Source organism: Mastigoproctus giganteus, chromosome 1 (assembly GCF_048544385.1).
Source record: "Mastigoproctus giganteus isolate SK-2022 chromosome 1, ASM4854438v1, whole genome shotgun sequence".
Taxonomy (NCBI): Eukaryota; Metazoa; Arthropoda; class Arachnida; order Uropygi; family Thelyphonidae; genus Mastigoproctus; species Mastigoproctus giganteus.
The window spans coordinates 64,051,995-64,075,767 of NC_143575.1; the positions used below are offsets into that span (position 1 = coordinate 64,051,995).

Below are 23,773 nucleotides of genomic sequence, written 5' to 3' on the forward strand. Positions count from 1 at the left end.
GCTGCATCACAATAATGCAAGCCTTCATATTGCTCATACTTTCATGTACTTAGCCAGCATTAATGTCAAGTGTGTTCCTCATCTACCCTACAGCCTTGACCTTGCACTCTGCAATTTTTTTTATTTCCAAAGTTAAAGAAGGACCTGCAAGATAAATGTTTCCAGTCATCATAAGAAGCTGTAAAGACATCGGAGATGATTCCCAAATGCATGTCAAAAAATTGCCTCCATTCTGTTTTTGAAGAAATGTATGGCCAGAAAAATGGAAAAATTTTTGCTGGAAAAATGTATGGCCAGAGTCAGTTTATTCAAGAAATGTGGTCGAACTGGCAAAAAACAGAATTGGCATGATAGTAGAACTTGCTAAGTCAGTAGGAGGGGAAGGTTTTGATGATATGACTACTGAAGATGTTCAAGAATTACTGGTAGAACAAGAGACTGGTGAAGTGGATTTGGTGGAAATGGGATCAGAGGTAAACCAAATCAATTCAGAGGATGATGGCTCAGATGAAAATTTTGAAGTTCCAAATTTTACAATAAAAAGCCTAAACTTAGTTGAGCAGTTAGAATCTTACTTTTTGAATGCAGATCCTTCGAATGAAAGGAGCACAAAGTTCAAAAGGGAGCCTCAAAAATGCTTAGCATTGAAATTACATTGAAATTTGCAATGATATTTTAAAGAGAACAGAGGATACACAAAATCTAGATGCTGCAAAAAAAGTGCAGAATGTGAGGATATTCTGCAACAAAGAAAATGTTCTTGTTTGGGATTGTGGCTTAGCAGCGATGAAGAGGAAGAAAATTAAATGAACGTACATTATCTGACATATGTATATCACAGTTTGTAAGATGTTTGTTCAGTTATTACTATTTTTAATTTAAAAAAATGATATATTTTTGTTAGCTTTTGGAATATAACACCCCCCTTATTTTACTGGTTCTTTGTCCCCTATGATACGGTTTCACACTATACGATGTTATACAAGTAACCCGTGTTATACAAGGGTTACTTGTATTACAATTCATTAGTGAAATGTGTAGCATTGATATACTTGTAGCAGAAGTCAGAAGAAAAACTGTTTGAAGAAATAAAAAACAATTTGAGCAGCTGTTAGATACTGTATGACTGTTTTTGTTACAACTGGGGCACAACTACTGCTGTGTTTCAACATTGAAATAGATCTTTTGGTGAACATACTCATGGTACTGGTGGAACATGGAGCACAATCCATTCTGCCAGATAGTGAAGGTACAATATAAACATGGATCATAATTTTGGCCTTTTGAATATCAAATATTTCACCTTTTTCTAGGTGGTGAGGTTTCATGCTTTGGAGTTTATTTCCCATGTATGTGCAATATGCAGACACCCTAACCTTCTAGTGGTGTGTCTGAAAGTTCATGAGAATGCTGTAGTATTGTGTTCACCACCCAATGTTTTTTGGGAATAAAAGAGAAATAGTTTTAAATTGGTGCACTTTAAAATTCTTTTCTTTATTCTGATTATTAACTATATAATATTGGTGTAGATACACCATAGTTTACCCATAAATTTGAACTACATATGTAGTTCAAAGTGTGTTTGGCACTACATTTGTAGTGTAAAGGCATCATTTTAATTGTATCTCATATTGTGGCTACCTTCACAATGAGATAGCTGGTATTGCACTACTTCAAAGAGATAATGCTTCTCTAGTAGAGAAGACTACTATTATTTATTTTCGGTGGATACTACCACCCAGATGATCATTTCAAAGCTAGTGAGCTTCATCATCAGTGGGTGGGCAGGTACCCTGGTAATGCAACATGCCATCACAGTTGCAAAGTTATTTCCACAATATGAGAGATACCAAATATAGAGATACCAAATAGAGTGTAGGTAAAAATAATGTATTAGAAGATGAAATTGCACAAGGCATTTCTTATGGGTTTAGGTAATTAACTATATAATATCGGTGTAGATACACTATAGTTTACCCATACATTTGAACTACTTACGTAGTGTAAAGGCATCTCTCATATTGTGGAAATAACTTCGCAACTGTAATGGCATGTTACATTACCAGGGTACCTGCAGACCCACTGATGATGAAGCCCACTAACTTCAAAATGATTGTCTTGGCGGTGGTATCTACTGAATATAAATAACAGTAGTCTTCTCTACTACAGAATCGTTATTTATTTGAAGTAGTGCAATACCAGCTATCTCATTGTGAAGGTAGCCACAGTATTGGATACAATTAAAACAATGCCTTTACACTACATACATAGTTCAAATTTATGGGTAAACTATGGTGTATCTACACTGATATTATATAATTAATTACCTAAACCCATAAGAAATTATGCCTTGTGCATTTCGTCTTCTAATAAGATATAAGAATATCTTATTATAATAATAAGAATAAATATTATTTTTATTCAAAATATTATTTTCAAACCACTTCACTTCCAACCCAGTGTTGTGAAGTGAGAGAAATCGAAGCTGAAACCTAAATTCTCTAGGAAAATTATATATTGGCAGGTACATGGTTTTTTGGTAGACCATCAGGGATTATTTATAGATATTTTACAGTTGTACTTTTCCATTTAAAAAATCAGTGATGCAGATCAAAATTGGAAACCATACTGTGAACATATTAATATATAGATACATATTTTTATGTGTTTAAATTTAAGGAATGGGTGATAAACTTGCTTTATCAGTGTGCCTGCTGTTGGGTCAAGAACAGTTTTGGTGAAGATATTCAAATGAATATCTTCACCAAAATATTCAATTGTTTTCTTTGATATTATTTAATGTTTTTAAAATTTTCTTATTTAAATCACTGTATTGAAAGAGAATTTTCTCTTTTTTAATAATGGACTTTATCTTTTCAGAGTGAAGTTGTATCTACTATGATAGCTCATGCTTATGATAAATTTCATTTGGAAATCCAGAATGTTGAAATTCTTCTTTCTTTTCCTAGTATGTGAATTTTGGTATAGTTTACAAAATTAATTCAAAGTAATTTCTATTAAATGATGTTATAATCCATAAATTGAAGTGGAGCTAATATTTTTAACACTTAATTTATTATCTTTTTTAAATTTTTATTTTAACACTTAGATAATTTTTAGAGCTTCTTAATGTACCGTGTATGATTTGACTGAATAGTGTGAATAGCAGTAAAGCTTTTTATTAAAATTTTTATTTTATTAATCAATTCTTAATGGAAGTAAATATTTACAGGGCATTCCTGAAAGTGGTTGGATATTGGGGTTATATTACTTTTCGTTGATCAGAGAAAATCTGTTGTAATTTTACTGTCATGATATTGGTGTAAAAAGTAAGGAAATGTATCAATATAACAATATGTATCCATTATGTTTGCGAGGGAAATTTTTGCAAACAATTTTCTTTTGCACTGGGTACAGGGTGATTCTAAACAAGTGTCACAAAATTTACAGGCATATTCTACACCTCGAATTTGAGAAAAGAAGTCCTAATAAACATGGGTACACAAACTTCTTGTTTCTTGGAAACAACAAGTTTTGCAGACCCCTGTTTATTAGGACTTTTTTTTCTCAAATTTGAGGTGTAGAATACGCCTGTCAATTTTGTGACACTTGTTTAGAATCACATTGAATAAGCTCCCTTCCCTACATTCTAAACAGTATGCTTCAATGCACGATACCACTTCATTTAGCACATGTGCTGTAGTGCAATAATACTGAAGTCTACTTTTATTATAATTTCTTCTTTAATACTTTTTCCTGTTGCCAAGAAGAGGTTATTTTGATATTTTGTATGTAGTTTCACCAAGAATTCCAAGGAAATCTTTAACCCTCTTAGGTTAAAGATTTTCTTGGAATTCTTGGTTAAACCTTGGTTTAATCTTTAGCCTAAGAGAGTTATTTCTATTCCTCTTAGGTTAATTCTTGGTGAAACTATTTAGTGGTTTTCAGAATATTTGAATATTTGTAAAAATTAAAAATTTATGCATAAAGATTTTAAATATTAGCATGTTCTTATTTTGGCTTAATTGACTAGCCATAGAATTCTGCATATTAGATGCATTAGCATATGTACAGAATGAAATTATGATCAAAATTTTAAAAGAATCATAAAAAATTGTAATAAAAAATATCACTTTTTTATGTAAAATATCCTTTTCATTTATTCATCACTTATTACCATCTTTATTTTTATTTTACCATCTATCCCGGAAAATTGAGAGTCTACTGTATATGTTTTTGAAACTGTACAAAGCTTAGTGGGTTACTATTTGAAGTGTTAAAAAAATAAGTAGAGAAATTTTTAATACTACCATTACCCTTTCATATTCAGGCCATGAACATTCCAAACCCCTGTCACAGATCTATAACATCAAAATTTTTACCTATCCAACTGCTTAATGCACTCTTGCACATTGTAGTAATTTACCATATTGGTCAGGTCTGACCTTCCCTTAACAAACCTATGTTAGAGTTTTCAAGATTTTTTGGTATTTTGAATAGATCCCAGCATGGTCCTAAATTGAATCCTTAACCTCAGACTCCATGATCTTCCCTACCATAGAAGTAAACCTCACTGGCTGTAGTTATCCAGCTCCTCTTTAGCATCACCTTTGTGGATTGGGAAGACATTAGCACTTCTCCAGTCCAAAGGGTTCTTTCCAGAGTCTAAAGATACTCTTGTTAAACATCCTCAGTGGTTTTATACATTCACATGCATGTAATACATGCAATTAATCACTGAATATTGGAGTTGTCCAGTTACTCACAATAACAAAATTCCTGCACCACAAGTTGTATAAGTATTGCACTGCTTTTTTGTTATTATTATAAAAACATATTCTCCTTTATGGGATTTTTTTCCCCCTTGTGACTGGTACTGGTATCAAGTTCATGGGGTGGTTGGGTGTGTCTGGTTACTATTATTATTGGTCAAAGAACTCTCTTACTATCCAATAGGTTTTCAGGATAGTGGTATATGATGCAAGAAAACAAGCTTATAAATCACCAGTAAAAAAAAAAAAACCCTCCCATATCACCTGCGCCCTCCAATAATTTGTCTAGTTCTTCCTTGAATTTATTGAAACTCCTGACTTCCACAACACCAGACGAAATTTGTCCAAACAATCAACCAACTCCTGGCTGAACCTTCACACACCTGTCCTGCAACCATCCCTCCTTGGTTTGAATTTATGTACCCTCATGTGTGTAGGTTGAGCAAGAGGAAGAATCAGTATTGAGCTTGCTCAATCCATTCAAAGCCTTAAACACCTCAATCAGATCACATTGCAGGTGCCTAGTTTCCAGATGTTGCAGTTTGCAGAACTGAAGCATGTCTTATTATGACCACTTTTTTTGTTCCCATCAACAATTCTTTTTTGTACTCATTCCAGCAGATCAACATTCTTAATAAAATGAGACCTGCTGTACTCAAGATGCTGCCTAACTATTGCATCATAAATGGGATAATCACTTACTTGTCCCTGTTATCAAAGTTCCTGCATACCATAGACAAAACTTCATGAGCAGTACCGGCAGCCTGTTGGTATTATTCAGAGAACTTCACATCAGACTGCACAATTATCCCATTTTTCATTTTAAACTGCATCTCCAGTGACTCCATTATTTTTCTTGCAACAGAAATTAATCTAACTGGTCTGTAATTACTCATGTCCCTTTGGTTCCACTTTGTGAATTTGGGAAGCATTTGCAAATCACCAATCCATAGAGACCTCTCCTGAATCCAGAGATTCTCTCTTAATTATAGCTAATTGTTTGCTTCTTTTGTTGCCTCACCTAATAAAATTGGATAGAGCCCATTCACCTCAGGTTCCTTTTTTATGTTAAACTTCAATGGTTTCTCTTCCACATTCCTCTCAGTCACAAAATCATTTAGCTCCCAGTTAGATTTTGAGGAACTTCTAGGATTCCCCTCCCTAAAGAGCTCCTCATGTGTGAATGTAGATGCAAATTACTCATTCAATTTTTTCAGCAACCTGAGCAGAAACATCATTAAGTGTATCAATGTGACTCAGCCTCTTTCTTCTACTGTTAATTTGAGTAAAGAAGTCTTTGCTACCTTTCTTGCTATTCCTTGCCAGGAACTTCTTGTAATCTGCCTTAGCTTGTCTAACTTCCTTTGTGATTTGATTACAAACCACTTATATCGACTATAGGCTTCTATATTACCTGATAATTTATATGTATCCCATGCATTTTTCTTCTTTCCCACAAGTCTCGTTAGTTTATCAGACTTCCATTTATGTCTTGGCCTGGAACGGTATTTCTTATTTTTTATAAAAAGCTTGGTAGCTTGTACTATTACTTCACTGAATGCTTCCCATTGAGCATTTTCTGTTGGTAACATCTGATGTTTCCACTGTATAGAATTTAAAAACTGTCTGAGACCACTGTAGTCACCATTACGAATGCAGAAGCTCTTCCTTTTACCCTTGGCAGTAGTTGTCTTTAAGTTGTTCCCACATCAACACTCTGTGATCACTTCCACTCAGAGGATATTTTATCTTCAGGTTCTTAATGCATGAAGAATCACTGCTGATAATCAGCAGTGATTCTCCATGCAAGGATATCACTTTCTCTTGTTGCTTCTCTGCCCATTTAGCATAGAAATACCCATTTAGCATGAAAATGCTGTAGAAAACAGTAATCCATTAAAAATCACAAGTACACAATGAACATATACACTCCACAAGTACACAATGAACATGCTGAAATACTGTCATCCCTTGATTTTCATGGTTTTTTATTGCACAGTCATGTATTTACTACCAAAATTTTAGATTTTGCAGTGAGTTTTGCTACCTGCAAAAAACATAAATAAATGTTGAAAATTTATTTATATTTTTTACATGATTGAAAATTTCATTGAGAAATATGGAGAAATACATTTCACCATAATAATTTAGAATCCCACAGAATTCCAGCTGTTGGTATTATTGCAAATGCAATAAGATTGAGTTTACCACATGTTTATAATTACTAGTAGTAGTAATAGTGGCATGTGATGCAAGAAAGCAAGCATATGAGCTTATGCAGCATCAGCAAAAAAAAAAATTCACACAACCATTCCCTCTAAATGTTTGTCTAGTTCCTCCTTAAATTTATTTAACCTAGAATTTACTTTTCTTCCAAATAGCTGTTTACTCTGTACAAATCGCAAATCCCCCCTACTATGGAATACTGTTCCCACATCTGGGGGTGATGCCCCCAAAACCTCTCTCAGGCTTCTTGATTCCACTCAGTAGAGGACAGTTAGGTTAATTAATTCATCTCTAACAGAGTTTCTCAACTCGCTGTCTCGTAGACGTACTGTTTCTGCTGCGTGCCTCTTCTACAGATATTTCCATGGGCACTGTTCTTCTGAATTGGCTTCTATAATTCCCCCTCTCTCTTTAAAAACAATCCGAACAAATGGCGCAACCAGCCAACATCCATTTACTGTCCAACTTAAAACTCACAGAAACAAATTTTTATCTTCCTCATTTATTCATTCAACTGCCATTTTCTGGAACAGCCTTTCTTCATACTGTATTTCCTGTAAAATACAGTCTACAGAAGTTGAAGTCCAATGTCAACAAATATCTTTTTCATCTTCTCTGCCTCCAACCCAAGTACGGTACTAAGTACTATAGGTTCTAATATCTCTCATGTTTGGAGTTTACATTAAAAAAAAATAAATAAATAATTTTCCAAAGAAGAACCCATGTCCTGTAAGCAGGATGTTGAATAGAGGTTTGGTTGAAACCAACTTGGTATACCCTTCCAAAACTGTTTAATACTTGAAAAAAATGTTTTACTTATTAAACCCTTGGTACAGTTGTTCCATCTGTCTTGCCATTGTCAATAAGAAGAGTCCATAATTGTTTCCTTTCCTCCTCATTATCACCATCGTCATAACAAATCTAATTTGATATTCCACTCGTATGGCTGTCTAAACCACAGATAGAAGTACATTGACTTGAATACTAAGACCAAATCCAGCAGCAGCCATTCTGTTATCTTCTGCAAGGCCTTATTTGACACAGTTCTACAAGGCATACTGAGTTGTAACAACATTAACATGTAACATTATCTGTTGAATTGAGTGTATTTTCCTAACATTTGCATTTTACAATGCACAATCTAGCTAGACATGTGCACCATAGCTCGCAATTGGCAAGAAGATATGGTCATAGCCGGCAGAACCAGAAGAACCAGAGAATAGAGAGAACAACTTGGCCTCATCATGCTTATTGGAGATAGTGCAGACTGATGGGGAAGGGATAATAATGATTACTTTCAGCAGGATGATATGGCATGTTATTAGCTCCTATTAATGTGGCAGTGTTTCCAGAAACATGACTGTGACCTTCCTCTGTTTTACTAGTCTACACAATTATTGGATCTTGGCATTTGTAAGATCAGGTCAAAAAGAGCAGTAGGAATATAGAACTGCTCTGCAATATTTAAAAATAACCATAACAATTCATTGAAGTTTAAAACATTATAGTGACCAGCCCTCAACTTGTGGAGTTGGTGCTGGTTCAGCGTCTTGCCGTTCTGCATAAAATATTAGTGTTTATGATATGATAATAATTACATAATATTCCTTGGGTCTATATGTGCAATAACAGTTGTCCATCAGTTTTCTTATGCTTTTATCCATTTTTTTCAAATATTTATTTCAGCTTTTTTAACTTTTACAGATACCGACTGGACGACTGTGAGTGGAAAAGATGAAAATGTTTTGCATCTTTTGCATCCTACTGAAATTAACATTCAGTTACACAAATCAATAATTACTAATGATCCTAGAATTCCTAGGTAAGTTGTTGGGTATTTATTAATGAACTGTTAATTTTTTTGGTGAACATAAATATGTTAATGTAAAAGCTCAAAATCCAGTAAATACTAGGATTTACCAATTGGGGTTAGCAAAAGCCTGAAATTTAGACTTTTACCAAAGTGATTGGTAAAAGTTTGAAATATTAACATGTTTCACTTTAGTTTGCACTATTACTGCTCTGGTACAATAAATCATAGTATTTAACAGTTTTAATTGGTAAAATCTTTAATAATTATTTTCCATTATGACTGAAGATGCTTCGAATATAGTGTGCCCCGAGTGCCAAGCAATATTAGTGACTGCAGTGCCTTCTCATAGTGATTATCTAGTACACTTTACTGTAAATATGTTTCTCCTGAGTTTCACAAGCCCGTTAACTCTTTAGTATTAGAATTAAATAGATCTATTCAAATAATATAACCTAGAGGGGAAAGTACCTTTTTTAACCCCCTTTTCTTTTTTATTTTCAGTTAATACTAACCTTCTCTTTGCTAGGGTCGCTAGGTGGTACTGCTCTTGCCTCCGTATCATGGGGCTGGTAACCTGGAAGAAAAAAAAATAATCTCCCAGAGCCAAAAAGAGCACGTCATGAGTAAATGGAACTCTAGCTTATCTGAGCTGCCAGACATACCCCAAACATCAAAAAAGAAAGATAGTTCTATTGCAGGAACTTCCAAACACCAGAAAACTGACTCTGAGCTTTATCGTACTCCAAATAATCATGTACTCACCTGGTGAAAATGAAATTGGCAAACTCTAGCCATTTAGAGAAAAAAAAAAGGAATTAGAAAGTAGAGCTGGAGCTCAGAAGTCTGTATAAAGACTTAGGTCAGGAGATATTCTGATCGAGACCTCTATTATTAAATATTCAGAATGGCTCTTGAAGATTAATCTCTTTGCTGGACTACCAATAACTGTACACCCCATAGATCACTGAACACTTCTAAAGGAGTGATTTCTGACTGGGATTTACTAGATGTGTCTCAATAGGAGATGCTTGAAGAATTTAAAGAAGGAGGAGTTATACAGGTCAAGGGAATCTCCACCAGAAAAGATGGAGTTCTGACTCCTACACGCAGTCTCCTTTTGAACTTTAATATACCACATTGCCCAGTATCCATTAAGGCCAGATATATGGTCTGTAATGTCAGACCATATTCCAAACTTGCTACGGTGTTTCTGATGTCAGAAGTATGGACATTCCCAGACAGATTGCCGGGGAACCCCTGCTTGTGCAAAGTGCAGGTCAGTTGAATAACTGCGAAACCTGTACTGCACCGAAACCAGTATGTCCAAACTGCAGAAAAGATCATCCTGCTTGTGGTAGAACATGTGATCACTGAAAAAATTAAAAATTTATTTAGAAATATAAAACCAATCATATTTTTAAAACCAGGAACATTCGAACATAACTGGAAGGTTTCAGTTTCTTTTGGAATGGTTTCTGTATCAATTGAATATATTTCTGGCCACAACTTATTCCCGTTTCTTTGTCTTGTTTGAACTGGAGCATTATTCCAGGCATCAGCAACATTAAAATTGTGGCTTTTATAGTGTAGCTTTTCCAAAACTCTATCACATCTAATTTATTTTCTGCTGAAACAAGTTTTTGAATGAACATTTTGCGAATCATGCCTGGATCAATTGGTTGAATGATAGATGTTGTTTTTGCTGCTTGTTGTTGTTATTTGGTTTTTAGGAGCATTAGCAACTAAGGCGATATTGCTCCAGTGATATGTTGTGTCATTTCCTGACTTTTCCGCATCCTCCATATTTGGTGGTCACGGGCTCGAAACCCAGTCTAATCAAGAAGCGTGTACTGTGTACTGCTGCTCCTGCCCATCTGGCTATGGAGGCACTCTGTTTGGGCACCTCCATAGCCAGGTGGGAAGGAGCAGCAGTGCGTAGCACATGCTTCTTGATTAGACCAGGGTTCGAGCCCGTGACCACTGCATATTCCCGGAGCAATATGGCCTTAGTTGCTAATGCTCTTAAAAACCAAATACAGTGATACCTCGATATACGAGTGCCCTAATATACGAGTGTTTTGAGATACGAGCCGCCGAGCGAGTGATATTTTGCTTTGAGATGAGAGCAAGATTTGAGATACGAGGAATCGCACACTACACTGCTGCACACGACCCCAACATGCGGGGCGCATGTTGGGGTCGTGTTCAGCGTCTAACAGTTTCTCCCACCTCAGACTAGACCTCAGTCTGTGTGCTTGTTTCCCTTGTTTTTGTAGCATTTTTGATAAGTTTGGTTCGCGTTTTTTGCTTTTTGTACATTTACAAAACATTATCAAATTTATTTTTATAACCATGGGTCCGAAGAAGAAGATGATGTCTATTGAATTAAAGCGTGAAATCATAGAAAAACATGAGCAAGGTGTGTGAGTAATTGACTTGGCGAGGATGTACGGGCGTAGCACATCAATGATATGCTTAAAAAGAATGTGCTTAAACAATGTGCTTAAACAGAAGAAGTTGATAAAGGGTATAACGCCAGCCAAGGGCATTACAATAATTTCTAAGCTCCGGACCTCTCTCCATGAGAAAATGGAGAAACTACTGATGGTGTGGATGACAGAGAAGCAGCTTCAAGGAGGATTCTTAACACAAAGTATCATATGTGAGAAGGCACGAGCGATTTACGGTGATTTGCTGAAGCAGATCCACAAACGAGGAATCGGAAGACTTGTTTAAAGCCAGTCGGGGCTGGTTTGACAACTTTAGGAAAAGGACCGGCATTCACTCCGTCGTCATGCATGGTGAGGCAGCAAGTTCAGATGTGAAGGCAGCTGAGGTTTACATCAAAACGTTTTCCGAACTGATAGAAGCCAAAGGATACATCCCTCAGCAAGTCTTCAACTGTGACGAGACAGGGCTTTTCTGGAAAAGGATGCCGAATAGGACTTACATAACGGCAGAGGAGAAGACGATGCCAGGTCACAAACCCATGAAGGATAGATTAATTCTAGCACTTTGCGCCAATGCGAGTGGCGACTGCAAAATCAAGCCTCTGCTAGTATACCATTCGGAAAATCCCAGAGCCTTTAAGTCACATAAGATTTTAAAAGAAAAACTACAAGTTATGTGGAGGGCAAATCCGAAGACGTGGGTCACCAGGAAATTCTTTGTGGAGTGGATAAACCTGGTGTTTGGCCCTTCTGTTAAAAAATATCTACAGGAAAACAACCTACCCATGCAAGTCCTTGTCCTCGACAATGCCCCTGCTCACCCAACAAATCTCGAAGATGATTTACTCGAAGAGTTCAAGTTTATAAAGGTTCTCTACCTACCACCCAACACCACTCCTATCCTGCAGCCCATGGATCAGCAGGTGATTTCTAATTTTAAGAAGTTGTACACCAAGCACACTTTTCGGCGCTGCTTTGAAGTGACGGAGAACACAAACCTTACCCTTTGAGAGTTCTGGAAGGACCACTTTAACATCGTGATATGCCTAAGAATTATTGATCAGGCCTGGCTGGGTGTTACAACGAGGACCTTAATATCTGCATGGAAGAAGCTGTGGCCTGAGGCTGTAGCTGAAAGGGCTTTTGAAGGATTGGAACCCGAAGTGTCAGTGGTAGAGGAGATTGTTTCTCTGGGAAAATCCATGGGTCTGGAGGTGGATGAGAGAGAGAGAGAGAGAGATGTGAATGAACTTGTCGAGGAACAGACTCAGGAGTTGACAACCGAGGAGTTACACGATCTACATTCGCAGCAGCATATGGTGGTTCAACGAAAAATTAGTTTTGAAGAGGAGCCAGAGATGGAGAAGGTTATCTCTACAAGAAATATAAAGGAGATCTTGGGAATGTGAGAGAAAGTTGTAGAGTTCGTGGATAAAAATCACCCCGAAAAAGTTGCAACTGGTCGTGCATCGGAGTTGTTCAACGAAACTTGCCTAACACATTTCCGCAATATCCTGAAAGGGAGGAAGAAACAAACCTCCTTGGACAGTTTTTTTAAATGATCTGCAGGTGAAAATGAGCAAAGCGTGACAAAAAAAGCAAAGACCAGTGACGAAAATTATACGCTTCCGTAAGCACTTCACCTTTTCTTTTATTATGTTTCTATAGAATATGTATTTGTTATTTATAAATAAATGTTTCTTCTTGTAAATACATTTTTCTTATTCAAAAACACTTAACAAAAACAACTGAGGTGGTTTTTTGGGAGCTGGAACGGATTAATGGCATTTCAATTAATTTCAATGGGGAAAATTGCTTTGAGATCGAGCAAGGTTACGGAACGAATTAAACTTGTATGTCGAGGTACCACTGTAACAACAACAACAACAACAGCGCTGTGTTTGCTGGTAGAAAGTGGCACGATATTTTGCTATCATTGCTTTTTAAATCACATATGTGTATGGGCGGAATAGGTGCATTGCCCATCAGTAGCATTGTATATTCTGGTAAACCTTTTGATGCCAAATGTGATCTTACACATGGTACAAATATTTTATGAAACCAATCATGAAATATATCTTGGCTCATACATGCATTGTTTTGTGAGAAATATTTAACTGGCAAAGCATTTAAATTAATGATTTTAAATGACCTAGGCTGTTTTGGTTTTCCTATAATCGCCAAAGGCAATTTATGACTACTGCTGGCATTAGCCCATACCATTATAATTATGCAATCTTTTTGCATCTTGTACTTCAGTGCCACATGTTCAGTCATTGAGGCCAGTGTCTTTTCAGTGGTGCCTTCCAATTAAGGCCAGTCTCATCTCAGTTATATATTTGGTCTTTAACCAATCTTTGATCATCTATTTACTTTTGTAGTTTTTCACGATAAACAGAAATTTACATGTTGGAACCAGTGACATTAAGAGTACACGTTAGAACTAGTGACATTAAGAGTAAGAGATCTCCAGATTTACTCATCAAGTACAGGTCAATGTTGAAAAAAAAAGTCGCGAGTTAGGGTTGAATGTGAAAGTGTATGCAATTCTCAACAGACACAATAGAAGGGAGTATATGATGAGAGCTTTGTCGATCAGTTCGGCCCTGGAGAGATTGTACAAGGCTCAAGGGCTAGAACTTTTTTCAGCCTGATCTGTGCTTGTTGACAACAGAAACTGTTTCTACAGGGATGGGATACACTTAAATAGAAAGAGTGCAAGAATATTTGCTGATGCTATCGAGGCAGTGTTAGGTGGGTGGGAAAACTGCTAGCGTGGGGGATACACAGACTAAAAGGTTAACAGTGGCCACAGGCAGAAGCAAAAGCGATTCTTGCACTGCTTCTATTAGAATGAGCAGCAGCCTGGAAAGCAAGGTAATGGAGATTTCCAGGACTGCTGGGAGTCATAGCGGAACAAGTAAATACATGGGCTGTGTTAGGGTAACTAAGAGTAGAAACATTTGCATGTATACTTGCATGTACACCAATGCTAGGAGTATAGTTAATAAATTTGATGAGCTTGAAGTGCTAGTCAAGACATCAAAGGCAGATATTGCTGGGATATCACAGACGTGGTGTCACAGATATAAGCAGTGCAGAATTAGAATTTGGGGAGTACAATGGGTACAGGAAGGAGAGACAGCACAGGAAGGGAGGAGGGGTTATTCTGTTAGTTCACAAACACATAAAATCTAAGTAAGTGCATCCAATTAATGTTGATGGACAATGGCAGTGTTGAGTCTGTTTGGTGGGAAATAAGCACTGGGAAAGGAAAAATGAGAGTAGGTGTGTGTTATAGGACTAATGAATCTGATGAGTATAATGAGCAATTGTACAGAGAAATAGAGTGGGCCAGTAAATTAAATGCCTTATAATGGGGTATTTTAACTTTCTAAATATTGGCTGGAAGTTGCGGATTGGTCACTCACACACTAGCAAGACTTTTGTGGATTTATTAGATGACTCTTTTTACAGTAACATGTTTTAGAAGCAACCAGAGAGAGTAATACTATTGATCTGATTATCAGCAATGATTATTCGTGCTTTAAGAATTTGCAGATAAAAGAACCATTGGGTGGCAGTGATCACAATGTAGTGATGTGGGAATCAGTACATTGTGATTACCACATCAGAATTAAAGATGTAACTACCATCAAGGCTAAAGGGTGACTAAAGGCATTAAGGTGACTAGAGAGGTCTCAGACAGTTTTTAAATTCTGTACAGTGGAATCAACTGATGCTGTTGCCAATGTTGAATTCTAAATGGGAAATCTTCAGGGACTTCATTTTGAAGGCTACTAGGCTTTTCATTCCAGCTAAGAAATACTGTTCAAGGTTTAGGCTTAAATGGATGTCAGGTGAATTAATGAGACTCATGGCAGAGAAGAAGAATGTATGGGATAAGTATAAACTAGTCTGTAATCAAGTCACAAAGGAGATTAGGCAGGCAAAGGCAGATTATGAGAAATCTTTGGCAAAGGATGCAAAGAAAAACAGCAAAGAGTTCTTTACTTATGTAAACTCTAGAAGGAAAGGGATGAATCATATTGGATCACTTAACATAGGTGGGCTGACTATTGATGATCATGCTCAGATAGCTGATAAACTGAATGAGTATTTTGCATCTACATTCATGCATGAGGAGTTATTAAATGAGGAGAATCCAGAAGTTTATCAAACACTAACAGGGAGCTAAGTGATTTTGTAATAACTGAGAGCAAAGTGGAGGAGAAATTGTTGAAGTTATACATAAGGAAGGCACCTGGGATGGATGGGATCTGTCCAGTTATATTAAAGGAGGCAGCAAAGGAAGTAAGCAAACCCTTAGCCATAATTATGAGAGCTTCCTTGGACTCAGGGGAGTTCTCCATGAACTGGAGGTGTGCAAATGTATCACCAATTCACAAAGGGGGTTCAAAAGTGACAAAATTAACTACAGACCTGTTAGTTTAACTTGTGTTCTGGGGAAAATAATGGAATCACTGGTAAATGAAGCATTGTAGGATCATTTAGATAAGACTGCAGAAATAGTAAAGACACAGCATGGGTTTGTTGAAGGAAGGTCTTGTCTGATCAATTTGATTGGATACTATGATGTGGTCACAAAGGAACTGAATGCCAAAAACAATTTTGATATCATTACTTGGATTTCAGGAATGCTTTTGATACTGTTGCACAAGGAAGACTGCTGTACAAATCGGAGAGGTATGGCATTAAGGGTACGTTGCTACAATGGATAAAGGGATGGTTGAGTGTGAGACGACAGAGAGTGGTAATCAATGGACATTGCTCTTTGTGGATAAAGATATTACTGGAGTTCGCCAGGGTTCGGTTTTGGGCCTATTGTTTTTTTGTGTGTTTATCAATGATATTGATGAAGGTATATCAGGTTTAATGGTCAAGTTTGCAGATGATACATACAAAGGTTGGCAGGATTGTTAATGACAGTAAAGACAGTATTCTGCTCCAACTGGATCTAGATAAGTTGGGAAAATATGCTGAGAAGTGGCAACTGAAGTTTAACATTGACAAATGCAAAGTACTGCATATGGGTAGCAATAACCAAAGAGAAATGTACAAACTGTGTGGTACTACACTTAGGGAATTGGAAATTGGAAAAACACTTTGGGGTAATTGTTCAGTCGAATATGAAGTTCAGCGAGCAGTGCAGACGGGCTGCCAGGGCAGGTCATCGTGTCTTGACAATGATATATAGGAATTTTGCTGGCAGGGACAGGGAGGTGATTATTCCATTATACAAGGCAATGGTCAGGCCACACCTTGAGTACTCTGTACACGTCTGGATGCCTCATTTTAAGAAGGATGTAGAGTTGCTAGAACGAGTACAAAGAAGGGCAACAAGATTGGTGAGGGGAATAAAGGAGGTGCTCTTAGCAAGAAAGGCTTAAGTTCTGCAAATCAGTGTGTGGAGAGTAGGCACCTACAGGGTGATCTGAGTGAGGTGTATAAGGCCTTGAATGCATTGACGGAGCTGAATGCTGATGGTATTCTTCCTGTTCCTCAAACTAAGAAACTGAAGGGGCACAGTTTCAAATTGAGTAAAGATAGTTATAGAATAGATGTGCTGAAATTTGCCTTTAGCTAGTGGGGGTAGTTGATTGGTGGGATAGTCTTCCATCTTTTGTTGTGGAAGCTAATACCTAAATAAATGTAAAGCTGAGCTGGACAGGCATTTGGAACAAAGGAGGAGTGAAATGGGACTTTTTTTTTTTCTTTCTCTCTTCTTCTTCTTCTTCTTCTTCTGGTGCTGCATAGCTTGCTTTCTTGCATTGTATACCTTCACTAATACTAATGCACTCTTCGGACTTCTGGCCTTTAGGCAATTAGTGCTGCTGCTCGGCACAAATTAAGTGATCTAAAGGGATTACCATTCTACAACTTTGTGGTACTCATGAAATGTATCTGACCTCCTGTCAGATAAGTTTCACGCACTTGTGAACAATGAGCAGATCAAGGGGTTTTCCCAAATTCTCTAACAGGGTGCTACTGTAAGTGCCCTATTAGAGAATTAAGAGAGAGTGATTTTCTTTTACCTGAACAAATAATCATCTGTTGTTTCCCAGAATTGCATCATCCACACTCTCCGTAAATTTTCCCTGTCTTTGTTTACATGGTCACAGTACTTGAATATCCGAATCAATCCGATGTATTGGACAGTTTCAAAAAAAAAAAAAAAAAAATCAAATTTAAGAACTAGTGACAATATCGATATTGAGAGAAGGAAAACGAGGACACTGAAGGTATTAAACCTTCTAAACATGAAACATTGTCAGCTTTTGGAATTGCGCCGATTCTTGCAGTGTGTAGAAAATGTTCCTGAAAATAGTATGTTAAAACAAATGTGGACCTATTTTTTAATGATCAATGTACACTAGAATCCAGTAAACAACAAAAGATAACTGAATATTTTTCAAAATAATTCTTAATACTGTGTGCATCGTGTACGTATGGAAAAAAAAAAATAAAATAAAATATATATATATCTGAATATGTTATGTATAATAAATTGTTTTGAAATGTTAGAAAATTTATTTCTGAAAAGTGTTCTGACAATTTCTAACTAGTGCCCCCCCCCCCCGGCAAAAATGCACAGGAGTTGAGGAGAGAATCGTGTGATCCATGTTGCGTGCCATCATCTGAACAAAGGATCCTGTGAGACAGGTGGTGCCACCTAGTGCTGTTGGCTGCAATTAAAATCGGTTCAAACCACCAGTACCTTTATTTTCTTTTAGCGAGCGGTTGTTAAAAATTTACCAGCACACCCCTGTTCCTAACCCAATGCTGCTTTAAATGCCAAAAATTTGACCATTTCGAAAATGTTTGCAGAGGTTTAGCGACTTGTGCCGATTGCGATTCATGTGAGCAAATTCACTCAGGCTGCAAAGCAGAGCAGCAGAAATGCTCAAATTGTAATGGCCCACATACTGCCTACTTCAGAGTTTGTCCCCACTGGAAAGGGGGGGGGGCATTAATTGGGTCAAAGCTGAACATAACATCACATAAGGCCCCGGGTGCCAAGCGATTGTGACTGAGCGATTTCTCTGTGCTATTACTGCGATTTCTCAAAAGTGATTTATAGTTATTTTGAGTTCTTCACGTTAATAAATCTATTCATTTAAAAACAGCTCTTGTAACAAAAACACTTGTACAGAGCAAGAAAGGAAAGGCACCTTTCTTTATTTCTTCTAGTTTACTACTAACCACTTACTACTTTTCGCTTGGTCACACCAGGCACTGCTCCTGCCTCCCCGTGGCGGGGCCGGTAACCTTGGCAGAAAAGTTCATCTGCCAGGGGCTAAGAGGAGCCAACATGGAACAAAGTATGTTTCCAACTCTAGAGCCGTCGAGCTGTCGGCCAAACACAGAAATGAACCATGATTCGTCGCAAGCAAAGAGGTTGAAAACCAATCCCTCGGCGACAGACTTACCTGCATTCTTAATCATGCACTCGCTATCTGATCAGCCTCTCAGTAAGCTATCCCCTTTTTTAATCCAAAAACACCTGGAAAGTATTGCAGGGTCTCCCAAGACGGTTAAGAGACTGCAATCAGGGGACTTACTTATTGAAACCATAAATGGCAAACACTCTGAAAAATTACTTAAAAAGACAACTTTCGCTGGTATTCCAGTGAAAGTAACTCCACATGCAACCCTAAATACATCAAAGGGTGTAATATCTAGTTGGGACCTGATGAATGTGACGGAGGAAGAAATTAAAGAAGAGCTTCAGGAGCAAAATGTAATAGCTGTAAAAAGAATTATGATAAAAAAAGACAATATTCTCACACCTACCAGAAATATCATTCTTACATTCAACAGTCCAAACCTACCCACATCAATAAAAGCTGGATATCTACTTTGCCGCACTCGTCCTTTCATACCCAATCCGTTGAGATGTTATAAATGCCAGAAGTATGGCCACTCTCAAACAACGTGCAGAAGCAACCCAGTTTGTCCCAACTGTGGATCCTCCGATCACATTCAAAGTGATTGTTCGGTGAAAGAAATGATCTGTCCCAACTGCAAAGGCAACCATCCGGCCTACTCTAAGACATGTGAGAGGTGGAAAACAGAGAAAAAAATTGTGAAATATAAAGTTGAAAACAGAGTTAGTTATCAGGAGGCTAGAAAATTAATTGCACCGAGTATACCTAACCGTACCTATGCCAATATTACAAAAAAATATCAAACCATTGCCACACAAACCGATGTTACCGTACCTTCAAACACTTCCATCTCTGACTGGGCTCGGGCTGTTCTCTCTCAGCAACAGTCCAGTGCCGTTAAGCACTCAGACCAAGCAAATAATACGCCTCTCACAATACCAGCAAAAACTCAATCTCCGCCAGTGAATGCCACTACAAATAATAATAGTTCGTCTTCGAAAAAGATTATCCAAGACAAATCGATGGAGGCAGAGTATCCATCCAAACAGGAAGATCCAATTCTGGAAATATTTGCTGAAGAAGAGATGGACACTGGTCGCCCTTCCTTTCCGAAAAGAGAAAAACCAAAGCCAGAACGCCATAAGACAGCCACGTCAGGTACAGCTTCTTCCTCTAAATTCAAATAATGTCTAATATCTTGCAATGGAATTGCAGAGGCTTTCGTGGAAACATTGATGACATCCGTTATTTAATTAATCGCTACTCTCCAGTTGGTTTCTGCCTGCAAGAAACCTATTTAACTCCTCAAATTTCCATTTCCATCAAAAACTACTCGATCTATAGACGCGATCGGAACACATCCGATTCTGCTAGAGGTGGTGTAGCAATTTTAATTAGTACAAGGATTCCAGCTAAGCAAATTACTCTTCAAACCCAAATCGAAGCTGTCGCTGTGCGTCTGATTACCCAAACTGCATTAACTCTAGTCTCACTTTATCTCCCACCAAACCATGCTTACTCTTATAATGATCTTAAAGAACTTTTATTACAGCTACCCTCCCCTATCTGCCTGCTAGGGGACTTCAACGGCCACCACCCTTTATGGGGTTCATCTAAATTAGACAAACGCGGCCGACTGATTGAAACTTTACTGGAAAAAGAAAACCTCACTCTTCTTAACAGTGGCTCGCACACCCATATACAGTTACCCAATGGACAGACTTCTGCCATTGACCTATCGATTTGCTCCCCAATACTGTTTTCAGCTATGCAATGGTCCACCCTGGATGATCCCATGGGTAGTGATCACTTTCCAATTGTTTGTAATCTGTTGACTACCCAACCACAATTACAACATCCCTGCAGGATATGGAAATTCTCTAAAGCCAATTGGGCGAAATTTCAATCAGCAATCACTCTTGACAAAAAAACTATTCAACTACAGCCCATTGATGAAGTTACTGATTATATTACATCCCGCCTTTTAGTTGCAACTAAGTACTCAACTCCGTTATCAAATCCCCCGTCCCGACGGCATTTCAACTACTGGTGGAACGAAGAGTGCACAAGGGCAAAGAAGGAAAAAAATAAAGCATTTAATTTATTCCGTCGATCTCCAACCACAGCTAATCTAATTAGCTACAAGAAACTAAGGGCAAAAGCGCGTTACATTCAAAAGCAGGCCAAGAAAGATTCTTGGACTAGGTTCGCATCAACTATCAATAGGAACACTGACTCCAGACTAATATGGAAAAAAATTAGGCAGCTTTCTGGGAAGTTTCCAACTGTTCCTTCCCCAATTCTCTCCTGCAATGGGCAAGAACTCTCTGCTCCTATAGATATAGCCAATGCCTTGGGCAAAACTTTTGCTGAAATATCGGCTGCATCAAACTACACTCCAAAATTCCAGAAAATTAAGACTGCCAAAGAACAGAGACCTATCAACTTTCGAACCTCACTGTCACTTCCATATAATCAGCCTCTGCAATATTGTGAACTTTTACAGGCCATCAGAACAACGCGAAACAGTGCCTCTGGGCCAGATGGCATATATTATGTCATGCTGCAGCATCTCGATGAGAAAAACTTACAAATGATTCTAATCTTTTTTAACCGGATCTTCCTGGAAAATATTTATCCAACCTCTTGGCACCACGCTACAGTTTTGGCGTTTTTGAAACCTGGAAAAGATCCCGCCAGTTCTAATAGTTACAGACCAATATCTCTGTCAAGTTGCCTTGGTAAAATTCTTGAAAAAATGATCCATAGTCGACTCACTTGGATCATTGAAACTCAACATCTACTGAGTAATTGTCAACATGGCTTTCGTAAAAACAGGTCATCCCTAGATCTGATGATCAAGGCGGAATCTGAAATTCGCAATGCCTTTGTGAAAAACGAACACCTTGTCATGGTCTCCATTGATATAGAGAAGGCATTTGATACTACCTGGCGGTATGGCATTCTCAGTGACCTATATAATCTTGGTCTACGAGGCAACCTACCCATATTTATTAGGAACTTCCTCAAGAGCCGATCTTTCCAGGTGAGATATCAAAATTCCCTTTCTGCTACATTCTTGCAAGAAGAAGGAGTACCACAAGGATCAGTTTTGAGTGCAACCTTGTTTGCCCTTAAAATTGATTCCATTACAAAAGTACTCCCAAATACTGTAGAGGCTTACCTTTACGCTGACGATCTCGCTATTTCTTGCCATTCTCAGAACATGAGATCTGTCGAAAGGCAATTGCAGATGTCCCTCAATAAAGTTCAAAAGTGGGCTGAGCTCAATGGATATCGTCTTTCCCCAGAGAAAACAGTTGCGATCCACTTTTGCTGTCAACGCAAATTGCATGCAGATCCTGAACTTCGGATTTCAAATTCTACCATTCCGATTGCCAGCAATATGAAATTCTTGGGACTAATCCTGGACAGTAAGCTCAACTTCTTAGATCATGTTAAATTAATACGTACTGCCTGTCTCAAAAAGATCAACATGCTAAGAGCTTTATCTGCCCTCTCTTGGGGAGCAGATCGTACAACATTGCTGCTCTTATATAGAGCACTGATTAGATCCCGTTTAGACTATGGTGCTCCAGTTTATGATTCTGCCCGAAGGAGTGTGCTACGCTGGCTGGATCCTATTCAACATAATGCATTGCGGATTGCAACTGGTGCATACAGGACATCTCCAACTCAGAGTCTATACATTGAAGCTAATGAGCCCCCTTTGCATCTTCGTAGAAAAATGTTACTACTTAAATATGCAGCCAAAATACAGACTTGCCCTTTGCATCCTATTCAGCCATACCTTTTTAATCAACCACTAGTTAATCTCTATAGAAATAAACCAAGTAAAATCCAACCGGCTGGCCTACGGCTCCTTGAAATATCGCAGAACTGGAATGTTCCTCTCCACAATATGCAACAGATAAAGAATTACTCTCATCCACCATGGACCACCTTTCCTCAACTGACCTCTGATACCTATTTTCTTCAATGGGGAAAGAATTGCCTGCCGGCAGTGACTGTGCAACAACTCCATGCTAGCCATCTTCAAACTTATGCCGACTTCTTACCGATATATACGGATGGTTCCAAATCTCTGTCAACTGTTGGAGCAGCAGCAGTGTTTCCCTCTGCTATCATATCAGCTTCTCTTCCACCTGAGTATAGCAACCTTTCAGCAGAACTGTATGCAATACAGTTAGCTCTAGAAAATTTGAATTTACATCCATCTGCAAAATATATAGTTTATACTGACTCTCTCAGCTCAATCAAAGCAATGCAGAATACATCTCAAAAGAATCACCATATTGTAATGAAAATCAGGAGTTTGTTATTGCAGATTTATGATCGTCAACAACTAGTGAAGTTTTGCTGGATTCCAGCACATTCAGGCATAAAAGGGAATGAAGTGGCTGATACATCCGCCAAAAGTCCAAGTTCAGACCTAACTTCTGTCCCTATTCCAGCGCCCGATTATAATATCTTAATTCAAGCAGCATGCCATGCACAGTGGACAGAATTATGGCATAACCAAACGAATAACAAGCTTTTCCAGCTGAAACAAAACCCAAAGTTCTGGCATTCCAGCAATCAGACAGTGCGGCGGGAAGAAGTGGTACTCACACGAATGAGAATAGGACACACCCATCTGACTCACCTCCATCTACTAATGGGCGATGATCCTCCTCAGTGTCCATACTGCTTAGAACATCTAACAGTCAAACACATTCTGATTGACTGTCCGCAGTATCAACAACATCGAGCTGCAATACTTCAAAATCTGGCTAATCGTTCAGAAAGATTGACATTACATCATATCATTGGAGAGGACGCAAATGTTAACAAACTTTTCTGCTTTTTAAAACAAATTGGAGTGTATCATCTTTTATAAATAGGCTACAGAACTGAAACTAATTTAAACTGGATTATTTTTTTAATATTCCTACGAATAGGCGCACTATAGCCATAGCAGCTAATGCGCCAATAAACATCCATACCACACACACATAACATCACATAACAAGAAGCCAAATATTGGTACAGGCTCAAATTAACACCCGACCCACTTTTGCTCAAATCATTCAAAATCCAGCT

General features: G+C 37.9%; 1 protein-coding gene across 4 annotated transcripts in view; it reads left to right on the forward strand.

Moving 5' to 3' along the window:
* Positions 1–23,773, forward strand: part of Vps13 (vacuolar protein sorting 13C) — a 1,645,987-nt gene that overhangs the window by 452,833 nt on the left and 1,169,381 nt on the right. For all 4 annotated transcript variants that reach the window (XM_090373229.1, XM_090373247.1, XM_090373239.1 and 1 more), the window contains exons 20-21: positions 2,881–2,968; positions 8,703–8,820. In XM_090373229.1, the coding sequence (XP_090229355.1) occupies positions 2,881–2,968; positions 8,703–8,820 (206 nt within the window). The remainder of the gene's footprint in view (positions 1–2,880; positions 2,969–8,702; positions 8,821–23,773) is intronic.